This window comes from Sphaeramia orbicularis, chromosome 20, assembly GCF_902148855.1.
Source record: "Sphaeramia orbicularis chromosome 20, fSphaOr1.1, whole genome shotgun sequence".
Taxonomy (NCBI): Eukaryota; Metazoa; Chordata; class Actinopteri; order Kurtiformes; family Apogonidae; genus Sphaeramia; species Sphaeramia orbicularis.
The window spans coordinates 25,563,334-25,580,561 of NC_043976.1; the positions used below are offsets into that span (position 1 = coordinate 25,563,334).

General features: G+C 36.3%; 1 protein-coding gene across 5 annotated transcripts; it reads left to right on the forward strand.

Annotated features, from left to right (window-relative positions):
- The first annotated feature begins 321 nt into the window (after window positions 1–321).
- Window positions 322–15,983, forward strand: pdha1b (pyruvate dehydrogenase E1 subunit alpha 1b). 5 transcript variants are annotated; one of them, XM_030123225.1, is made up of 13 exons: window positions 326–472; window positions 2,108–2,128; window positions 4,757–4,909; window positions 6,490–6,555; window positions 7,507–7,680; window positions 8,368–8,494; window positions 9,100–9,191; window positions 10,131–10,223; window positions 10,456–10,611; window positions 11,177–11,248; window positions 13,488–13,555; window positions 13,794–13,902; window positions 14,925–15,983. In XM_030123225.1, exons 1-13 carry the CDS (start codon window positions 413–415, stop codon window positions 15,087–15,089), a joined length of 1,356 nt encoding a protein of 451 aa, XP_029979085.1. In that variant the 5' UTR covers window positions 326–412; the 3' UTR covers window positions 15,090–15,983. The 5 variants fall into 5 exon arrangements, with proteins under 5 accessions (XP_029979089.1, XP_029979085.1, XP_029979086.1 ...); XM_030123226.1 differs by having other exon boundaries at window positions 327–472; window positions 4,757–4,849; XM_030123227.1 differs by lacking the exon at window positions 2,108–2,128 and having other exon boundaries at window positions 327–472; window positions 4,757–4,849.
- Window positions 15,984–17,228: the final 1,245 nt, after the last annotated feature.

Genomic DNA, 17,228 nt, shown 5'->3' on the forward strand with positions numbered 1-17,228 from the left:
ATAATTCATAAAAAAAAAGAAAAGAAAAGTGAATTTATTTATTCTTACTGGATGTTGTTTCAAACTCTTCCACAGATTCACAGGAATTTGAAAGTGCAAATAAATGCATCTGAATGGAGATGAAAAACACGAAGTTAGATTATAAATAGACCTTTTATTCTTTTCTCTTCAGTAAAACAGCGAATACCGATTCACTCTCCAATATAGTACCCGGTAATGAGCTGCATGACTCACATTCAACACTGGGTGTCACTCGCCACTAAACAAAATAAAAGTAGGAAGGAACCAACGCGGAACCTATATTTCGTGTCACCATTATTAGCCGGATTGTTTTTTGCGACGGACACCAACACGGATATTCAGCCAGCGGCTTACAATTAATCCTTTTAACCGCAAGTCGTCGCCCAGTAGCATGAAAAATATGTTAACCGTTATCTCTAACGCACTTTGCAGGATCACGGGCAGGAATGTGGTGAGTGGTTTGGGCTTGGCGTGGAGTTTTTCGGCTGCTTGTTCGGAGCAGACCCGGGTCGTGCTAACTGCTAGCTAACCTGGTGTTGTTTGGCACAGCGCTGACCTTGTGAACATATTAGCTGCATGTAGGCTAGTTTGGCTGCTGCTTTGTCTTTTACCTGTTGTGCTTTTATTGTGGTTTATCTCTGCTTGCAAATGTCCACTGAACAAGCAGTGAAATTATATATTTGCACGGATAAACACACGGGCAATATTCGTTCGGACATCATGACTCTTTTAGCCCCAGTTTGAGCCTAAGATTTAGCAAGTTACAACCAACTGAATAAAAACTAATCCCATTTGCTTTTCTATTTTTGTTGCACACAGTTAAACACAAGATATTTTTAAGATATAACATAAAAAATGGCTTCTTATTGTTGGAGGAATCGGCATTGTGACGTTAACGACAAACCAAAGAGGCGGTGGTCTAAGTTTAGTATTAACCTTAATACTTAGCTGTAGCTGTGAAGTTAATTGACCTGCACTATAAAATACAGGCAATACTTTACATAAGTTTGGTAATTAAATCTGTTTTTCTTTAATCAACATCATCTATTAATAAACTGACAAGAAACTCAGCCGAAAAGAGTGATAGTTTCAGTAGACCTTAACCACACGTTTCCAGTGTGAACACTATATCCTGCTCTTTACTGAATGATGTAATTTTTTTTTTTTTTTTAAATTAAATGATTATGAACTATTTTCTCATCATTCAAGAAGACTTGTTGCTTTAAAGGAACAGAATGATGTATTTTACCGGGGAATTTACCGAGATAAGGTTAAAGACGTTAAAAGTCTTTATCCAAATGGGATTCTTTTTATCCATTTGGTTAGAAGAGACTGTGAGCTTTCAGGAAATTAAGTCGGTCCTTAGTGGGTGTTGTAACTCTTCTTTAAGATTGTGAAAAAGGCCATCTATGTTTATGAATCTTGCTCATTTTATAGTCAGATTTGTGGCTCAAACTGGGGCAAGAATAACTTAATTGCCTCCATGTCTAACATCTGTCTCATCACATTTGTCTTCAAGAAAATGGCTTTTACTGCTGATATGATTGATGTAATCGACCATTTCTTACTTTTGCCATTTCATCAACCTAATTTTTTTATTACGTTTCTCTCAAAAATAATTAGAGGCTATGTTGCTGCCATGTCTGTACAATCTGATCTTATTTGTTAGCAAAGTTATTTCTTTTTGTTACACTCTCCCTTGGCCTCACATCCTTTAAATTTCTCACCAAAATTAATTTGCCCAATATTTTTTGCAGTGAATTACTCTGAGAACATCCTTATTTCAGCCGATGCTTTAAGAATCGAAGGTGATGGGTATGATTATGGGCTTTACCAGGAAATTGACTTTACAAAAGCAGTCATGCCTGTGTCAAATTTGTGCATCTGGGATTAAAAATAAAAGCAGTAAAAGCCAGCAGAGCTCCTTCAGACTTCATGATATTAAGGGTGTCTGTGGGAACTGTGCTGTATCATTCACTTTTTCCTTCCTGTGTCCACTCCTCTTCTTTACACACATACACACACACACAAAACAAACCCTAAATGTCTCGCTTTTCTCCCCCTCCCCACCTCGCCTGAACCCTAGGGAGCCCAAACAGTGTCGGAGGTAAGCAGCTTGTCACCCTGCTGGTCCTGCATCCCCTCCTTCTGCAGTCACATTACCCTGAATTATTTCTGAATAGTGGGAATATTGCTAAAGGATGAATTTGGTAATTTTCTGTACTTTTGTTACTGTCAGCAAATAATAATAATAATAATAATAATAATATTAATAATAATAATAATAATAATAATAATAATAATAATAATAATGATGTTACATGTTCCACATTTTCTCTAAAATCAAAGAACAAGGTATTTATGTAAAATGGCAACATGAGAAGCCATATTTCTATTAATATTCTCAGTTAGATATTTAATCAATGTTTGATCATTCTTCCTTTAGAACCTTAGATAATGTACATATGTATGTAAGGTCATGATCCAAATATGTATAATACGGCAAAAGAAGAATTGATTGAATTACAGTTGCAAAAGAAAATGGAGACTGGTGTAACATACAGAACTGTGCAGAAGTGATGGGACACCTCTAGCTTTGTTGTTTTTGCAGGGTTGTTATGAGCAAACATTGATTTCTCAATTGCTTTTCTTTGGATATAGCAAGAAAATACAGGAAACATCCACACAGTGATATGCTCACCAAAAACAAAACAAAATCCTCTCTACAGGCTCCATAATTAGAAGTTGCCTAAATGATAAGAAACGTTCTCACGCGTGGAATGAAACCTTAAGTAAATGATGTAAATGTCATATTGCCTGATCAAAAAAGTATGACTTGTTGCATACAAAAAGGATGTCACAGTAAATGATTAGCAGGAGATGTTTTTACTTTCCTGAAACTGGTGTGTTTAAGGCTATTCACTGTTTGTCCCTGTTGTGTCTTAATACAGGGACAGATCATTTATATATGTGTGATTGCTCTAAATAAAACAAATCTAATGATGCCCTAAGACTTTTGCTTTGCACTGTAAATATTTATAGAGGGCTGGGCAATGTATTACATTATTGCTTCATCAGGAGATCTGTCTTGTGCAACAGAAGTTCACAATGCAACCAGTTTGTTCATTCTTATGTTCATTGGGAATGTGTTTCTCGCTTATGTGTATTTAATGGGAATAATTAGTATTGATCATACTTTAATAAAACTACAAAATTCAGCACACAAAGCACCAACAACCACTAATTAGATTGTAGCCAACATTTAAAGAAAATAAATGACAAATTTAGAATGTAATCTAATTTGCTTTGTAAATAAGTCTCTGAGCTTTCCTTTTTATTCTCTCATGTTGTTCTGATAGTAGGCTATATATTTTAAACTGCATACAAAATTGAACTAGTTGAAACACTGTCAGAATCCTAGTGTTCTCTTCAGTTTCCGAAAGAAGAAACATGTCACCCACTGCAATTATGAGGCTCAGTCATGTGTTTTTAATCGTTTTCAGACAACAATGGAGCGCCACAATACAGACTAATAAGATAAATCAGGTTACAGACACACAGACGATACTGTTTATAGGATGAATTCACTGCTGCTGTTAGTCTGTACATAGGATTTGTTGACAGGAAGAAAAGTATAAATTACTAGACTCATCCTTTTTATAGTGAATTTGACTTGAGCGTCAGAGATGCGTTTTTATTATTACTGTAACGGTGTGTTTTTACTTGAAATGTCTGTTTTAGCCTCTGCATGTCATTTTGAATATCAAGTGAAGTGCTTTTTAAAAAAAAAAAAAAAAAAAGAATTCTCCTCGGAAAAAACCCTGTTCACTGTCTGTAATTTGACCATTTCAGTGTCAGGACAGTGAGTGTGAGCGCTTACATACACCTCTTTTTTTTTTTTTTTTTTTTAATTAAAATCTGTGAATAATGCACTCTGCAAAGTGATAAGCAGTCATAACAGAGCCCCTTATGAGAGCTACCAAAACACTTGCATGTCACATTTTATGTTATTTAATAATATTGTTTCATATTTATTTGATTCATAATTGCTGCTGTTGTTTTCCAGCTTCTTCAAAGTGACTGTATCATTATCCTTCATTAGTCACAAAGTGATGGTAGATAAAGCAACAAAATCATCTATGTGAATTAAGTTAGTTGAAATATTGGAACAAGGAAATGAACTTGAAAAAAGTTATTAAGAATGGTGTATTTTTTTCCCCTACTAATTAGTTAAAATGAGGAGATGTCTTTGTAGTCACAAAACAGTGAAAAATCCTTAATAATTTAGACTTCATTCAGTTTAAAACTCAAAATATCATGATCAGAGAAGCTTCATCTTTCAGGACGGAGCACTTTTATTGCTGTTACTTAAAAAAAAAAAAAAAATTAGATTAAACTGAACTCTGAGGTATTTGTGACCTGTATATGCATCCTTTTCACTTCAGTTTTAATTTGATTTTGAATGTCGATTTGACATTTTTGGCTCTTTTTCGATCAGCTAATTGATTACCCAACTAATTGTCGCAGCTTTAAACATAATTTTATCTCTAATGTAACGTCAGACCGTGTTGTTGATGCAGACGCTGGTTTTCGTCTCCACGTTCCCTCAGTGTTTGTGCTTCCTCCTCATGTTTGTGTCCTTTTGATTTCTGAGCTGCTGTTTTCACCTGTAGACCACCTGTCTCATCATCACTGTAGAGCTCTGGTCTGACTGGTTGGCTCCTGTGCTCCTCAGTTGCTGATTGACCTGTCAGAGTACGTCAATCTAACCTCACCAGCGGCGCCCGCCTTGGCACAGACCCAGCGGCAACCACCCAAACCACCACCTGTCAGTACTAGAGCTTCTGCTGCAGAGTTAGTTAGCACCCAGACCGACATAGACAGACCAGTAAGAACATGTGGAGCATCCTACATGTCTGCCTGCTCACTAACTGGGGAGGGAAATCAAATGTGTGTCTACAGGATATCAGCAAAATAACCTTAACAGCAATTATAACTCTTTCTTCCTGTTAAATTCTACCTAAATTTATGAAAATGCTGTTTCTGCCTCACTCTCTTACTTTAACATTTCTGACTTCAGCTGTAACTAACTGAAAGTGTCTTAATCAGTTAATGTCCTGTTTGTTTTTTGATTTGCAAGTACATTTATACAGTATATTTGTTGACTCTGTTTAAACAAAATACACTGATGGGGCGGTTCCTCACTTGGATTTAACTTAACAAGTAGTTAATGTCCTTCCATTAGGTAATTACTGTAGTGTTTGAAGAGAAGAGAATTTAAAGAGAATAATATTAAACATAAGAGAATAATAATTTCTGGGGGGAAGAACGTTGCAATCTGTCTGAGTTTTTGTATCATTGTAAATTACATTTTAAGTGCAGCACCCCAGCCATTTTGGGCATGAAAATTGTATGTTGGATCTAAAATGTGGATGGCATCATCAAAACTACCTAAAATAACCATTCCCGTGATCTAAGAGTTGTAGTTGGTCCACAGTGGAGGTGTTTAGCAAGATTGGGCTTTAAGTTTTGTGTGTGTTTTCCTTATTTCCAAATAATCTGCTCTAACCTTTACAATATTTTGTTCGTAGGTATGATAAGAATAGTCATCCAAAATTTGTGACACTATAGAATAGTATTGATGCAGAGTCCCCCAAATGGCTCACCTGAGTTCCTAAACCTTTTCACAGACCTATTGAAAATCCTGTCATAAAGTTCAACAGTTATTGGGCAATCAGTTGAGTAACCTAATAATTAATTATCTGATCACGCACAGAGCTGATCAGACAATGTTGAGGAAAAAATGTTGTCTTCCTGAACAAACGTTTTTTTGAGTTTTTTAGATTCTGGGTCTAATATAAAAAGGTTTTGAGGCAATGTTTGTCTTCACATATTGAATAATAAGTCATTTAACTGTTAGAATGATAACAGAGAGCAACTAATACAAATTAAATTCTCGTACCATCATTTTCATCTTTTATTCAGTGAAAATGAAATGCAAACATTACCATTCCTCGTGAACTCATGACTCGCATCAGGATGTTTAATATTTTATTTTTTTCTTTTGTGGTGTCTGTGTTCAGAGAGAGAGAACTGAAACTGAAGGCATTATATTATTAACTTTGAAAATCAGTGTCTGCCAGCTTTGAGCAGGTTCAGTGTTGTATTTGTCTGATGTTTATTCCTTCCTCTCCCATCCAATGTCACACAGTTTTAGGTGTGGTCAGAAGCTGTGATTGATTCACATGGAAAGTTGTAAACATCCAAGTGTTCCAACTTTTGAGTTAGAGTTGTGTCACCACTCAGGACACCAGGTGCCAGCTGATGTAGCATTACCAGCGTCTTTAATCCTGTGATTCACTGTGCAGAGGAGGAGCCTCACACTGTCTGTCCACTGTGAGTTGTGCTGTTGATGTCGCTAATAGTGTTGGTAATGTGGTTTATGTTTGGTGTGTTGTTGTCCTTCAGGGCACACAGGTCTTGGTCTCCCGCTCCTTCGCCGACTTCACTCCTCAGGTGACCTTTGACATCAAGGTACGTCAAAGCTAATGTGTCGAGTGTTTTAAAAGCCACTTCAGTAGCTTGGATGATGTTTTATAAATGTATTAGAATAGACTAATTTTTTTAGTCCTTCTCCATCAGTTTATATCATACTGTACAAACTGCAAATGACATAAAAGTAACCATAAACAATATAGATTATTGACATTACATAAACATTGTATTCAAATAATATGAAAGACAGTGGATGAAGGCTTGGTGATCTGGAAAAACATTATTTAACAATGTAGAATCACATTCTGCAATCTGAATTACATTTCCTAGAAAATGTGTTAATGAAGTTTGATCTGTTTTCTGTGGTTTCTGGAAGCTTAGGCGGTGTAGTGGCTTTTATTGCACTATTTTACACTAATATTATTGTTATGTTTTATGGTAATAGAATTTATAGCCGGAAAACCCCTAAAAGTAATCTATTCATCAGTGAAGTAAATGTTAGGTCAGAGCTGCTGTGTTCCCCATTAATTACAAAGACAGTAAGGCTGTATCAGCTTAATTTGGCTTGTTGTTAGAATACTCTAACATGTTTTTGCACCACTACTTCAGCAAAGTGTCTGTGTAAATCAGACTTACTGTGTGTTGGAGTTCCGAAACTGGACCAACAGCTCACAGAGTTACACTCTAAAGTTGTCTTTTCCCCAAAGCAACACATTATAAACTTTTCAGATTAAAGTAATGCAGTGACAGTAAATGATTACTATACATAGAACTAATTATATAATTTGAAAGTAATATGAGAAATGAATACCATGAGCTCACTCAGCCCTAATTTGTACCTTAAAGTAAAACAATACAAAATCATACAAGAGCCATTCTACACAAGTTTTGCAAATATACTGTACATTAACAACATACATACAAACCTATCTATCACACCAAGAGACAAAAGAGTCAGCTGTCTTCTTCCTCTTCTGTGTTCACTGATAGAAATGCGACCTGCACCGTCTGGAGGAGGGTCCCCCTGAGAAGGCAGAGCTGACTCGGGATCAGGGACTGCAGTACTACCGCACCATGCAGACCATCCGCCGCATGGAGCTGAAAGCTGACCAGCTCTACAAACAGAAGATCATCAGAGGCTTCTGTCACCTCTACGACGGACAGGTATCAACTTCTGAGGTCAAAATGAACACTGCTTTATCGATGATACTGTTCACTGTCCACACAAGCTACATGATGGGTTGTATTCACATCTTGTCATTCATAAGATAGAATCTATGCTATTAAACCATGCTATGCCATTAAAATTAAGTTTTTATCATAGTTAGATTTTCACATTTAAAATGCCAAGATTAGAAGAACAAGAATCCTTATTTGGCATTATATTATAAATTTAGACATCCAACATACACTGAAATTAAACCTCTGCATTTTACCCATCACTAGCTGAACATGCTAGAACACACTGCAGACTAGGAGTAGTCTCTTAAGAAATGGGGTGATGTTCATTAATTGCAATGAATCACAGTAAATTGTGAAATTTTCAAGCACTTATATAAACAGAGAATAAATGATTTTCTTCGGCTTTCAATCCTGCTAACATAATTTAAGGGAAGTGTAGTAAATGTATCCTTGATTTCATAAAAATGCTCATCTGTTGAATAGAATAAAATAGAATCTTTTAGCTGTTGCCTCATCACCACATATCCTACAGATGAAATATTTTTTACAAAACATCTTTAAAGTATAAAGTATAGAACAATAAAGACATAAACACAGAAAGGCCTTTTCACACATCTGCTGTGCAGTTAAAATAAGATAAGGGATAGTATTCTTGTTTTACTCCTGCAGGAAGCATGTGCAGCAGGCATCGAAGCGGGCATCAACCCCACGGATCATTTGATCACTGCCTACCGTGCCCATGGATACACCTACACCCGCGGAGTGTCCGTCAAAGAGATCCTGGCTGAGCTCACAGGTGAGATAGACTCAGATTCAAAGCGTGAACAAAGCATTTCTTCAAGTATGTAGAAGAGGAAATGTCAGTGGGATGTTTTGTACTGTGCGTCTGACATGATGCAGATTTAATGTTGGTTCACTGAAAACAGCAGCTTTTAATGTCAGCAGTGGTGGAAGAAGTTGTCAGATCTTTAACAGCCCTTCTGACTGACATATTTTTCTAGGTGTCACCATTAGATTATTAACACTGATGCAAGCATGTGGTTGCGGCATGCGGCTAACGTTTCTGGGGGTGGAGCAGGTTTTAACTGCTCAGAGGCACCAGATAAAGCTTTAAGCTCAGCTTCTTCCTAGTCCTTTTCAGACTTAAAGCATTGTTAAAGAGCCACAATGAAATAGTTATACATTTGTTTTCTTTTTTGGTTGATTTAGCTCCATATATTGGAGTGTCCTTTTAATTCTGGAATTTCTTTTGCCTACTTATGTTCGAAATAAAGTCTATCTTATATCTTATAAAAGTGCAAATCTAGAGCTACATGGGAAAGGAAAGAAAAAGAGACAAAGTACTGACACACTCATCTGTTTTTGACAGAGGTGCTACCTGATGTCCTTGTTCCTCTGCAGGTCGTAAAGGTGGTGTGGCCAAAGGCAAAGGAGGATCGATGCACATGTACGCACCCTGCTTCTATGGAGGAAATGGCATTGTGGGAGCACAGGTAGACAAATATACACACATCAGTCAGATGTACAGAAATGAGCTGGATACCCCATTACTTTGACACTTTTTGTTTTGTACTATATTTTAAAAATGAAGGGGTGAAAAGCTAAAATTGCAAGTTATTGTCCGTCTAATACAAAGTTGCACATTGTTTCCCATTAAGTAACAGCGTCAGAATTAACCCAACATATTTGTACATATCTCATAATAACATAAAAGATTTCCAGCATTGTGGTTTGTGAGATAGCCTTTATCTGTGTAATCTGCATGTGATATCTGTAGCTTCCAGTAACATGGTGATCTGAACTCATTTAACATCACACTTATTTAATTTACTGACATGTTACGCAAACACCCACGATTTCAAGTAGATTAACTGGACACTTAAAATGCTAACGAGCTCTAATGAATATATAAGCACTATAAATCATATTAAGTACACTCACTACCCTGGCAACATTAACGCAACAAACAACCCATAATTCACAATTCAATGCTCTCTTGATGATTTTCAGCTCGTTGAAAATGAATATTAATGAAGTAGGACAGTGCTGTTTTCACACTTTGGAGCTGTATATACTGTGTTGTTTAGTCATATCCACAGCTTAATCTCTCATACTGTATTTAACAAGATTATATTAAAAGACAGCCTCAAGATGTGATAAAAGGATTAATTTTTCAGACTATAAAAATGTTTTGAATTAAGTAGTTTAAAGATACTTTTATGACACTGTGGTAAGTAGGTTTCATATTTTTGCTATGAAACTGCTTTTAGTATAAAAATATATATATTGTGCATTATTCACAAATTGCATTTGAAGCCACAGTTACAATCCTTTAATTATGTTTTGTCAGTAAAGAGTTGTTTTTTGCTGGTGTGCATGAATTTAAGTGAAATAAAATGAGTTGTTTTAATTAACTAATCTGTGTTGTTCAGGTTCCTTTGGGTGCAGGCATCGCTCTGGCCTGTCAGTACCAAGGCAACAATCAGCTGTGCGTCTCATTGTACGGAGACGGAGCAGCCAATCAGGTGAGACAATGCTGACTTGGAACAGGGGTACAGTGTATATTAAGATTTCTAATTTAATTTAATTCTGTTAGTATTTAAAAGCCTTAAGATATGCTTTTTTAACAACAAAAGTATCTTTAAGGTTCATTTTATTTTGTGACCAGGGAAAAATGATGAATTCAATAAAATCATGTCTAACAGCTGGCTTTCTTACATTGTTTAAACAACCCCCTGTTCTCTTCTGTCCAATCAGGGCCAGCTGTTTGAGGCGTACAACATGGCCGCCCTGTGGAAGCTGCCATGCATTTTCATCTGTGAGAACAACAAGTACGGCATGGGGACGTCTGTGGAGAGAGCAGCAGCCAGCACCGACTACTACAAAAGAGGAGACTATATACCAGGACTGAGAGTGAGACACAAACTGATTTGGTGTACATGAGAAACATTCACATCAGAGTTTGTGCTAGTTGATAATTACATGCACGAGTAACTCCAACAGATATACTAATTTTATTTAAGAAAATTATCAGTTACACTGTGAGAAAGTTTGATCTTGTTTTAATGTGTACTGTCACTTTGATTAGTGGAGGCATGATTAAGTCTAGGAACTAGAGTATTCTGTCTGCATAAAATGACTTGGGTGTAGATGCAGGTAAAGGTCAGGGGGCTCTCCTAAACCCCCTTGAAGTTCCTGTTTATGTCTGTCATGGTCAGACTTTAAACTGAGGTCTTGGGTATTGGCTGCAGTGTGTCTTTGTTGGCTGTATGCTGCAGCTGGCCTGTACAGACCTAGACTATAACAGGAGGAGGCTCATGTCCATCCTGGCAGTTGCAGGTGTGAGCATGCATACAGCTGTTTGATGCTCATGTATGATACTGCACACAAATGATTCATGCTTAGCTGAAGGGGTTTAGGACAGATACATCCTCATATGTCTGAACCATGATGTTGATTTCATCATATTTTTGTGCAGGTGGATGGGATGGATGTCTTGTGTGTCCGAGAGGCTACCAAGTTCGCTGCAGACCACTGCAGATCAGGAAAGGTGAGCTGAGTGCAGTGGTTTTTGCCATCTATAAAATGCTAAAAGTTTGATAATGACTTCAGTGTGGTTATAAGTCTATGTATGGACTTTATAGCTGTATCCCACCTCTGTGTAAAAATATACTGAACTTAAACCCTTCTGAAAAAAGGATAGATCTTCTATGTTTTTGCTCTTTTTTTATTGTTGAAAAATGTCCCAAAAACTAAAGGGTGTGCAAAGAAATTCAGTCCAAAACCTAAAGAATCTGATGCAAAAATAAGGGTTTATTGAATTTATGAAGGCAACAAGAATGTAACAACAAACAAAAAGATTTTGAATTTGGCAGTGGTGCCCTTCCCAGAGTCTGTGTTCTCTGTTTTATAATCTATTAAAACCTCCCTTTTTGGCATGTTTAACATGTTTTTCATGACTTCAGAATACCTGCGAAAACATTACCCCTCTTATCTGTGTTTTTTGACATTTGATTACTTGTAGTACCTGTATAACCCTGTTGTGTCAGCACTTTCAGTGTGGAAACTCCCAGCTCTCCTGCTGCTTAGCCTGCAGCACTGGGCACACATATACCCAGTGTGTGTGTGCTTCATTACTCTGCCCTAACTCTCAACAGACATACATGTTCAGGGCTACAGGATCACAGCTACATACATAGAGCTATAGAGAGAACACACAGCTCTTAATAGTTACCATGTTTTCATTAGCATATACATTATGTGCTGATTAACATAATATGTTAATCACACACACACACGCACCATCAGAATCCAGGATATCACTGAGTAATAGCTTGACTTATAAAAGTATGTATTCATTTTTATCTGATTTATCCTCTGTATCTGTTCTATATTATCTTATAGTTACTGTATTTATTTATTTTATTTTAAATGTACTGTTTACTTTAATAACAAGGTTTCACATTAACTGGTAAGTGTTTTTTTTTTTGTCTGTCAAACTGGATGATGGACAGTGATTTAGTTGATTTTCTTTATTCATTGTCCCAGCAGCATTCAAACCAAAATTCCTTAAGTAGCAATATAATATTCTATATATTCTAAGTGTGTAGGAGAACCTAGGCTGTGTGCTGTAAATGCAAAAGCCCAGTGTTTTATTTTTAATTTCTCTGCTATGATATGATGTAAGTTTTAAGTCGATCAGGTTGTATAAACTGCCAACCAGACAAGCCAAGAGAACAATGAAAACACTCACCACAACGAAAAGGGACAATAGAAAGTTTGTACCCAAATCCTCTCAATTCTTCCTACTCCCTGGAAGAATGCAGCCCTTTCAGCACTGTCAGTTTTAAAGTAACAGCATTTCTTTACTTTATTATTTACTTTGGAGCTAAGCCTAGTAAAACAAAACATAAATGCATAAATTTAGTAAAGACCTTGAACATTTACCACAAATAAAACAAATGACAGAAATCTATGTTACAAAACAGGAGAAAAGTTACAAACAAAAGGCTTATTCCTGATATGATATGTTAATGCTACTTGCACTGTGACAGTGTTGTTTACAGTACTCTGGACAGGCCTGACATACATTTTATATTAATAAGACATAGTGTCATCTGTGTCTGGTGCCTTGGCAATGCAACATAATACTTAAAGCAATATATACATGCTATACATCTACGTAACCAGAAGAATGTCAGCTAAAAGAACACAATTCACGAAGCACTCGAATGGGCAAATATTCCATTCCATTTTCTTCCGCTTTATCCGGAGCCAGGTCGCAGGGGTAACAGTCTAAGCAGGGAATGGGCAAATATAAAAACATGCTAACAGTCTGAGACTATCCTATGTCATGAATAATTTTGCGAAACAAAAGACCAATACAACAAACTTTGCACTGCTAACGCTAAGCAGATGTCATTACAGTTGAGATTCACTGAACAAGCCAAAGAAGTGCAAAAATAAAGGCTGCATTTTGAAGCAATGATTACGAATTTTGTCTTACCTTTACTGTTTTTTGATCATAGCTTGGTTTTATATGAATGAAGCTTCTCCTATCAGCTAATCCATTGTTTATGTTACATTGAACTGATTCCAACTAGAAAGAAATGGCCCAGAGTTGAACAGGTTAATGGCTTGGCTGTTAGTCACTTAAAATTTATGTTCAACACTGAATTTTACATTCAAGGTTTATTTCTCCTTATCTGCCAGTGTCATTTTAAAAGTGTAACAGTGATGTAGAGTGAAAATTGTTTCTCAAATGTGATGCAAAATGAATCTGGTTACAGGGTCCCATTGTGATGGAGCTGCAGACTTACCGTTACCATGGACACAGCATGAGTGACCCAGGCGTCAGGTGAGAAGCCTCATAAACAACAGCATCATGTAACAAACGGACTCACCTTTTCAGTTTTCCAAGCTGAGTAAACAGTAAAACCAACCGTATATGAACAAATTTAAACCTGATGAAAACCAGTCATTTATGATCATCAGGAAATTATGAACCACGTGTGTCCTTCAATAGAACAGACTAGTGAGGAGGCATCAAATCAGAGATACTTCTTTAACTGAAACTGTGTTGTAACTCTCCGTAGCTATCGCACTCGGGAGGAAATCCAGGAGGTGCGCAGTAAGAGCGACCCCATCTCCATGCTGAAAGAGCGCATGCTCAGCCACAACATGGCATCTGTAGAGGAGTTTAAGGTGAGTGAACGCTTCAGGAGTTAAAGCAAAGAGCAGATTATGGTTGAACTAAGCGCATATTTTGTGAAACTGCAGCAGATTTTGTTCCAAAGTTACAAATTAATACATTTTCTGTCTGATAAAAAGTCTTGTCGCATCAGTCAGATTTTATTATTATTCACCCTATTTTATTTTACAAGCTAATACCTTTAACCCTTTCCCATTAGCCATAGGTTTCTCAGTCCAAACAGTAATACAGTTTCTATCATTTTTTTGTGTCTTTTGTTTTCTTTTATACAGCCTTTTTTATTCCTATTTCACTTAAAGCTGCTGTGCTTGTTAATTTTTTAGTCAGTAGGCAAAAATTTCAGAAATACCTTCAGGAATATTGTAACTGAAGTGGTGTGAGAGGACATGAAACTAATGCATCTCTTCCTTCCCTGTAGAAAATCTACCCATTAACACAGATTTCAGCTAATTATAGGCATAAGTGTAACTGTAATTACGAATCACTGATCTAATGAGTCAGATACGACCTGGATGTGACTCCATTGCTCTACTCTGCATCTCAATATAGAATCTCAGAGAAATGCCTTCATTTTTCCATAACAACATAAAACTGTGTCAGGTTAATCTATATTTATATTTAGACTTTTTATTTGGACCAATAGGAGGGAGATACAGATGGAAACTATTTTCAGAATCTGGCATCTTTTTCCACTGTGATTTTGGCTCCTGTAACATTAACAAAAAACAGTGGTTAATTACTAGTGTTAACTTTGGTGCAAACTGATGTCTGAAGAATGTGATTGTAGTTTTGTTGACAGTTCAGCTCAAGAGTTGAAGGACAGACTCTTTTAAGCTCTGTTTTTGTTTTGTTTTTTATAGTGGTCAGAATAAGGTCATTGTCCAGCACAAGCAGACACATGCTTGATTCGAGCTTGACATGATACATTTAATTTGCCTCAGAAAGGAGTGATTTTTGCTGGTCTTGCTGTGGAATAACTAAGTGGTTCTACTCAGAGACTTTTCTCTCCTTTCAGGAAATGGATGTGGAAATCCGTAAGGAGGTGGAGGAGGCAGCTCAGTTTGCAACTTCAGATCCAGAGCCACCACTGGACGATTTGTGCAACCACATCTTCTACAACAACCCGCCACTGGAGGTCCGCGGTACGCACCCATGGGCCAAACTCAAGTCTCTCAGCTAGACTTTTGCAACATACGTACACACAAAGACCCTCTAACGTCTGTTCAGTACAACCAAGACCCCATGAAAACATGTCACTCCAGACCTCTGCAGCATTCCGCACCTTCACAGGACTCAGCCGGGACCTGAAACCTGCCAGTGTTATTTATTTATGTAGTTTTCTATAGAATTATCTCGGAGTTAAGTGGATGTTTATCCTGCTGATGTGAGGATATCAGATGTTTAAAATATCTGAGAAGGTGATGTGTATTTAACAGAGAAGGCTTTAGTTCTGAAGGGCTGCACACTATACGCACAAAATGTTATTTTTCAGGTTTTCTTTTCATTACGAGGCCAAGTTTTTAGCTAATTTTTAATGCCAGAAGAAGAATTATGAGTTTCAATCACCTCTCCATCCAAAACGTCGTTGGCAGCATTTTCAATCCTTATATTTATAAAGCAATCACTGGTTGAGCCTCTTTGCTGAGGTGTTTTTAAAGATGTCTACAAAGATTTTGGTTTGTAAATGGAAATGCACTATCGGGAAAAATTCGAGCCATGGTATGAGCTAAGTGTATGTTTATTAAAATGTGAGCGATTTCTAACGGAAGGGAAAAAGAAACCGATCACGTTTTTAAATATTAAGAAGCAGCTTTTAAACATTCTCTTTGATTTGAGTTAATGGATGAAAATGCGCGAAAGGAAACCACTTCGGATTTCAGCTCTTTACACTGTTACTGCTACTGATAAAAATGCACTTACTGTATTGTTTTGCTCCTCTTTACATGCACCTCTGTAAATGTTTACTGTTAGAAATCCTGTACAGTTACAAATATGAAGCTTTACCTGACTGTTTGTGTATATGTTAAATTGTAAAAGACTGTAAAATAAATAAATATGCAAATGAGGAAGAAGATATTACTCTGGACTTTTTTCCCTAATCAGTAGTGGAGTTTTTTTTTTTTTTTTACTCTTAAGATCTGACAAAAGACTTAAGCCTCTATAACTCATATTAGTGCATTTGTGTGTTGAAATGTTACAATTGAAAGTACAAAGTAATTATGATATTGTTCTCTTATCTACCACTCGGTGTCACTAGTACACTGTTAATTTTATGCCCCCAGTCAATGCAATTTGTGATCAGTGGGTTTACATAAAAGAAGAAACACTACAATTCCAAATTACAATCTGTAAACATTTAATTTAAGTCACTCTATTCATTACAAACAGGCAAAAGTTTCTCATCATTCACCCTATTTTCACTTACTGGTAAGTCTTGGAAAATTGTGAAACTTTTAAATGAAAGACAAAAAACAGACTTTAAGCATGAAACACAGTAAACATACAAAATGCAATGCCAAAATATACAGTGTGTACATATGTGAAAAATGTATATAGTATTTACAGACTGTTTATTAAATACGCTAGAAGGTTAAATTTACACAATCCAAGTTAATCAAGAATAAACGGCATTTGTAGATTCATCAGTGATATTTTACATAGATAGATAGATATCTGTGCTTTATATAGCACATTTTCCAAACAGATATGCAACCTATGGACATTTTCTCTATAACCTTCAAGGATGTAAAGGGCAACCAAAAGTAACCATTGGACAAAAACATTTAATAAGTTATGAACCACTAATCCTATCAATACATGTAAACAATTCTAGTAAAATGCCATTTCTAAACTTCTCAGCTGCATCAGATATGACTCTTTTGGATGTTCAGAGGCTCTATAGCGAACATGGAAATGCTACAACATTGATTCACTAATAAAATCCATGTTTGATAAACGACTGGTTGTAGATGCTTGTTTTTATGTTTGGATTTAATAGGCTATATTTTGCTGAAAAAAGTACCATCTTCATTTTTCTCTGTTCTGATATAATAAGCTTCAGATTTACTCTGAGCTTTACTGTACATCCACATGATAAGTTAAGTATAGGAAAAAACAGATTTTTTTAAATTTGTTTTTTTATGCAAAGTACAGAGGAGGATGTGATGACACTAGTCTACACATAAAATGCCTCCAGAATAAAAGTAGTCAAAGTTCCAAGTTCGAGTCACTAATAAAGACAAATTAAGTAAAACATGCTGGTTGGCTGTAGTTTCCAAGATACAGTCAGTATGTGAAATTCTAAGAATTAATGAGAGAA